Source organism: Neolamprologus brichardi, chromosome 3 (genome assembly GCF_056152115.1).
Source record: "Neolamprologus brichardi isolate AB-2024 chromosome 3, ASM5615211v1, whole genome shotgun sequence".
Taxonomy (NCBI): Eukaryota; Metazoa; Chordata; class Actinopteri; order Cichliformes; family Cichlidae; genus Neolamprologus; species Neolamprologus brichardi.
The window spans coordinates 35593820-35600531 of NC_142106.1; the positions used below are offsets into that span (position 1 = coordinate 35593820).

Here is a 6712-nt window from a genome sequence, read left to right on the forward strand (position 1 = left end):
CTGTGGAGGGGGTTCTCTGTGTACTGTATCACAGTCTATCACAGGGCTCTCTGTGTTAGCTTGTCCATGGGCTGTACCCTGCCTCTGGTGCTATAGCAGCTGAGATACACTCCAGTCATGGCTGCAAAATAGATAAGTGGAAGAAAATGAATGGACAGTCCAATGGCTTTAGTCAGGGGACAATAGGAGGATAATCATATTTCATGGCAGGAGCTAGTACCCTCACCCCCCCCCCCCCCCCCCCCGCCCCATCCCCACGTCCTGCTTCTGGCCCCACCCCTAGAAGCTAGTGTGTCCACACCCCCCTCTCTCATTTCCAGTTTAATGCTGGGATTTCTCACTTTCATCTAATTTTTTTCAACGCTCAGAGAATCAGAGAAACGGTAAGACTAACTTTTCATATTGATGAACAGCTTAGTATTTCTGTGTAGTGATTAACATGTAAAGCTTGTGGGGGGGGGGGGGGGGGGGGGGGGACAACAAGACATCCAGCTTCAATGCTTTTTTTCCAGCCTGGTTTAACCATAGTTTACAATATAGTCTATCTATTCTGTCAAATCTATTGATTTGTCTTGCTTGACACTAATTATTGATGTTTGGTTTTTTGGGGGTTTCTGGCCAAGCTGGGTCAGAAGCTAGTGTACACATAATGCTAGTTCCAAGTCTGGGTTGAGGGAAGGGTCATCTGATGTAAACTCTGTGCTTGTAGGAAATAAGGGAGCGGCCAGAAATGCCTTTCTTATCTTAATCAAGGACACGAAACAGAATTCTGCCCCCCGCCTTTATTTGTTAATGCATATCTCTTACGCATGTTTTGATTGTTTGAATAAATCATCAATGTACGAAACAGTCCGTAGTGGTCATGAGCTTGGCCACTAATGAACTGTTCACATTTAATATGCAAATAAATGTGAAATGCACATAAATCTGGACAGTCTGAAATCTCCTCTCATTTCAACCCTCATTTCTTGTCACACTGTGATTTTTAGTTCACATATTCTTGCCATTTACCTCACAGAAAGACCTCCACAAGAGTGGAGGACATACTGTAGGCTATTAGCCTACCTCCTGCCCCATACTGCTTTTAACCTGTCAGGTGTTGAAGCTCATCAGAAGTCAAACCAGATCGTGAAGGGACACCAATAAATGTAAATAATGTAGTTATTGTGATATCTCTAAAAGTTTACATAGTTTTAGTGCATATAAGAACTGACGGCTGACTTCTGAACATACTGCAGCATGTCCAGAAATTTGAGATGCAGAACAAATGGGATACTGTTACGATAGTCCAGGCGGGTGGTAATTAAAGCATGAGTGAAAATTTCAGCTGCAGAATTTGAGAGTTATGTCCAGAGTCTGGAGTGGAGTCTGTGTCAAAGCTGCTGAAAAGCCCAGAAGTATTAGGATGCTAATGTGGAAATTTTCATGCTGTGATGTGTGCTGAAGTCGGATTTGCAAAAAAGTTTGTGACTGCTCTTTCCAGGATCAGGCAGTAGTTATTGAGGTCATCCGAGCCCACACTAGTTTTTTTTATTTTTGAGAATGGAGGAGACAGCAGGTGTTTTGAGGACTGAGGGTAGCAGGGGCCTGTACTAGGAAGCAGTAAGATCCATCTGGGTAACTCCAAATCTGGGTTTTGCCATTGTAATATAGAGATGAGCAGGTATGACGTCACTGCCTACCGACCAATGAATTCTCCAGAAAATGGTGTCACCTTTCCTGAAAAATCCCATGGACCTCTGTTGGGAGCCTGGGATGGTGTAAAGTTTCTCACTTGCGTCAGTTGGATAGCAAGTTGATAACCAGCTTTGTGCGACAAAGCTCACCTGATCCTAATCGCCTGTTTCAGGGTAAGGGAATGCAGATAACAGAAAGATACTCTGGATATGCCGAACTGTACTTCATAGTACAGGGCTCCGCTGGTTTCAAATGATGTCCACCATGTTGGTACACAAAGTGCATAGGTATGATTTGAGGATGGTTGGTGGCATGGGGTCCAGAGGACAGAAGAGTGCACTGCATGCACATCCTTTGCACATCTCACTCCAGCTATTTGTAATGATTTAAATGAATCAGGAAACATCCTGTTATATGCGTAACAAACCAGCCTGTTACCTTTCTCAAATTCTACCCTTGGATTTCTCCATGCGTAGCAGCAATAACTTCTGTCACACTTCACGCTGTCTGTTTCCTCCAGGCATGGCTGGCCACCAGCAGACAAACCAGGTGGTGACAATCACCACCAATCAGAACCCTGGGCAGTGGAGCACCGACCTCTGTGAATGCTGTGTTGATATGAACAGCTGTAAGTGAACACTCAGCAGTCATTTCTGCATCAACCATCTCCTCAGGTTGTCCAATCAGTTGCATTATGGAGCCTTTGATCATATTATGCTCTTCTCCAGAAATCTGAGATTCTCTAATTGGCACAGGAACTTAAATGCAGCACTTTGTTGGAGTGCTTAGCACTGTTGCATGTTCTCCTGCCTGGTTTCCTGTTGTTACTCTGGCTTCCTCCCAGAGATCCACTGGTAAGTTATTATTTGAACCAACGGCAGCTGAATATTCCAGGGTAACGAATGACCCTTGCAATGAAATGACCAAACGAAACATCACCAGATCATAAGAAGAAGAACAGAGGCACACGCTCAGGAAACAAGAAGACAGAAGTGACAATGAGCAGAAGGGGAAGTGTTTGAAAACCCAGAAAACTACCTGAAACCTAGTGAAATGTATGAGGATTATATACTGGCAAGATTATTCCCTTCATTCCCTTCTCTTTTTTTTTCCCATTTCCTCTTTTTCTGTTCTGTTTCAAGGTTGCTGCGGCTTCTGGTGTTTCCCCTGCATGCAGTGTCAGACAGCCAGTAAACATGGATGGTGCTGTGCAATGCCACTCCTGGATGTTTGCGGCGTGGTTTCCTGCTTACTCCGTCAGTCCATCAGAGAGAGCCACAACATCCCTGTAAGGCTGGATTAGAGATGAAGGGCAGCAGGCGTGTTGCTAGGATTTTGAAACATTTGAGGGCATATGTTTTATAGTGAAATTAATATAAAATGTCAAACATTGTGCAGTACCTAGTGGCTGAATTCACAGAATGTTACTGAAATAAATTTTGTTCTTAGCTTTTTTTATTAAACATCCAAACTTTTTTTAAAAAAATTAAAATGTTGATTAAATATGTATTTGTAAGACAGTATGCTGACAGCACTTTACCAGCCCCGGTCTCATAACTTTTTCTTTTATTGTGCCATATCACCTCTTCCTCACCTTTCATCGTCTTGTGGTGTCTCATCTGTCGGCTGCCCTCCATCCAGATCTCTCATTTTTGATGTGATTATTAGATATTTAATACATGTTATTTCTCAACTTACTCAACCAACTATTCAACAAACATCACATTGCATAAAAAGCAAATTATTAACTATAGACTGGCTTTACAGTCACATGACTTCCTGTTGATTTATGTTTTCTGTTTCTGGAACCAGGGTTAATGACTCACCCTGTGGCTGTGGCCACTGTGACATCACTATGATGTCACTCATTGGTTTGAGGAAAGCTTTAGCTTCATGTTCCTCACCATGTTGACTATTTGGAGTCCAAAATGACAGTATGTTGATGATAGGGTAGAGTAGAGATAAAAGCTAACATTAACAAACTATAGTTGTGGGTAACACATTCAGCTAACAAGCACTAGCTCAATCCTGGAAGGAGACAAACATCCCATTAGGGTTGCATCAGGAAGGGCATCTGGCATAAACTAATTTTTATTCATAAACAGAGAGAGAGAGAGGCATAGAGAAGTGCCTGCTGACCAAATTAGAGGAAGAGGAAATGGACAGCTATTTTAATCTCTAACTCTCATAGATGTTTTGCCACCCAGTATTTTTTTTACTGTTCATGTTACTCTCACTGCTTTCATCAGCCCTGTTTGCCAATATTTAACAGTTGACAGTAAGTGAATATAGAGGATCTTTGAGCAGGTAGAAAAAGACCAATGCAGAGCTCATTGAAATTACTGTAAATCAGACTCCATCTGTTATTTTCCTCTGTCTCACTGAAGGAAAGGAAACCTCTCTAAATCCTGCTTGTGTGTCGTCCTTCACTGACATCCTGACAGTTAACAGCAAGGAAACTGGCTACAGACAGATAAAGTTTTGAGGAAATAGAGAGGTTGTTTTGAGTTGCATAAAGATTTGAAAAAATCGCTCCTCCCTGTTTCTCTTTCTAGTCGTGTTAGTTTCAGTTCAGTTCAGTACAAAGCAGCGTGAACAGGGACATTTAAACAGGTGCAATCACGACAGCTACAAATTAAATCCCGATAACTCTTGCTGCTTCCTCTTCTCCATCCTGTAGGGCTCGTTCATCGATGACTGCTGCAAGACATGTTGGTGTTACTCGTGCGTCTGGTGCCAGATGCATCGCGAGCTGAAGATCAGAGAAAGCCAGCAGCCCGCCACCTCGACTGTGATCACCACACAAGCCATGCTGTAAACAGTTTTGCTCTGGATCAAAGGCATGTGTCCCATTCAAAGCCACATGTTTCAATTCGCTTCTGTATTATCTGCATGTAACAGTCATCTCAAAGCATTTTGACCTCAGTTGAATTTTGAGAGCTGTAAACTAACCTTTAATGTAAATTAACCTGTAGTGTGTTATTTGCCTCGCTCACTGTCATTCATTGTTTGCAGAGCTAATTTCATGTAACAAGTAATAAGAATGGTTATGCAGAGATCCAAATAACAGTGCTAGCTCACTGTATTTTTGTGAGAAGCTTTTTTTGAAGTGACGAGTTTGACCTGATCTCACCAGACATCACCACATTTATCACTTTACATCTCATCCTGGGAATCTCCGAGACACACCCAGGGACTCGTATAACCTCACCTTGATGACCTGAAAGCCGCTACTGTGACCAAAACAAGGGGGAACCTTTTCCTGTGTTTAATAGTTTAATAGATGTGAGTTATATCTTTCATTTATAATGGTTCACATTTAAAAAACATACAGCCCAACGCTGCCCTCTGCATCAGTACATATGTTAGCACAGCCTCCACATTTATGCAACTCTTGTTATGTTCACTGTCCAGGCTGCATTAAACCTGTTATTTTACTTTTAATTATGGAGACAGTGGAAACAATCTATAAATCTTTGTAGTATGTAAACCTTTATACGCATATGTTGAACTGAGACTTAGTGTTTAAACTGCCCCTTTTTCTTATACTAAGATAGGATTTGGTGTATAGGAAAAAGAAACATCTTATTTAAACACCCAGCACCCAAATATTAGTATTCATTTAATGGCTCTCTTGTACTCTTTAAAATAAATAAAAAGTCTTTTGGCAAACATGAGTCTGTCCCTTTACACTTTTACAAGAACAGATTTTTCACCCCCTCACATGATGACACAAATGCAACTGAAAAATGCCAAATTTAAGGTTTATTCATTCATATGTTTACACTTATGGAAGCTGTACTACTTAGTTATAGCTGAATGTATAGCAATCAAATAAATTTCATTTGACCAGATACCATTAGATTAAACTTTTTACAGCAGCCAATAATTTTGAAGGAACTTCATTGGCAGTGAAATGAGGGAAGAGTTTATAGGCAACGTGAGACACCCGCTTACACAAACTCCTTACTCCTCTCACCACTGTGTTGAAAACCGCTCATCAATTAACAATGCTAGTACACACCATGAGCACCTTTCATAGCTAATCGTATTATGCTTTTCGATCTACTGAGCTGACAGGCAGTCGTACAGACATTACACAGACCCTTCATTAATATTTTAAGCATAACAAAAACTCCTCAACTCTCCTAAAAGGGCTCAAATGTCTTTTATATTCTGGTTCTGATAAATCCATTGTCTTCAGGGACAAGACCAAAGAAGAAATATTTGGCACCCACTTAGATGATCTAAATCAAACTACATCCAGCTGTTGTATTCAGACCTTGTTTCCATGGTTTCATTGAGACATCCCTAAATTCTGCTCTACTGCAGTCATTCATTTACATTTAACGTGTTAGTAAAATAAATTTGAATGAGGGGATTTTACTTCAGCACTTGACACCACACAGCTTACTCAGCTTGGTTTGCAGTGTTTACCGACCAAACTAGCCATGGGCCCGAAGAGACCAATGACGACTGAGGGATTTGAGTAAATCAAAATGTTGCTGAACTTTCTGGCTGAGCTGTTTTAAACCATTTTAATTCTTTAATCTACAGCAAAGCTTCATGTTGAAAGGACATTTTGCTTGTGGTTTGTTTACATGGGACTTTGCAACTTTTATCTCTTGTGTTTCTTGCAGTTTCTCTGAGCATTGCAAAGTGTGTCCTTGGGGTGAATTGTTTTGGGACATCCACTCCTGGGAAAATTGTGACATTATGTTAACAGACATCTGAATGCTCCGCTACTGCTTTTATAGAGGTGCATGACCATAAACCCTCTGTTACAGTCCATAGCACTTTTGCCTGATCTTTTCTTTGTAGTGTGATGTTATCATTAGTCAGAAATACAGACAGGCACCACTAGAGTTCAAGTCAAAAAGTTCACAGCAAGGTGATTTTCATAAAGTAATAATAAATGATGCATATAAACTGCATAAAACTTGACACGGTCAGTAACTCTCGCTTTTAACTCTCGTTTTATTGGAACTGAACTTTTTTGGCCTTGAGTGTTTCATCTATTCTTATCTAACCTGGA

At 40.9% G+C, this 6712-nt stretch overlaps 1 protein-coding gene across 1 annotated transcript; it reads left to right on the top strand.

Moving 5' to 3' along the window:
• The first annotated feature begins 311 nt into the window (after positions 1–311).
• On the top strand, positions 312–5354 carry LOC102797676 (cornifelin homolog B-like). The gene is made up of 4 exons (XM_087837083.1): positions 312–383; positions 2198–2305; positions 2820–2965; positions 4358–5354. The coding sequence occupies exons 2-4, from the start codon at positions 2200–2202 to the stop codon at positions 4493–4495; spliced, it is 390 nt and encodes a 129-aa protein (XP_087693209.1). The 5' UTR covers positions 312–383; positions 2198–2199; the 3' UTR covers positions 4496–5354.
• Positions 5355–6712: the final 1358 nt, after the last annotated feature.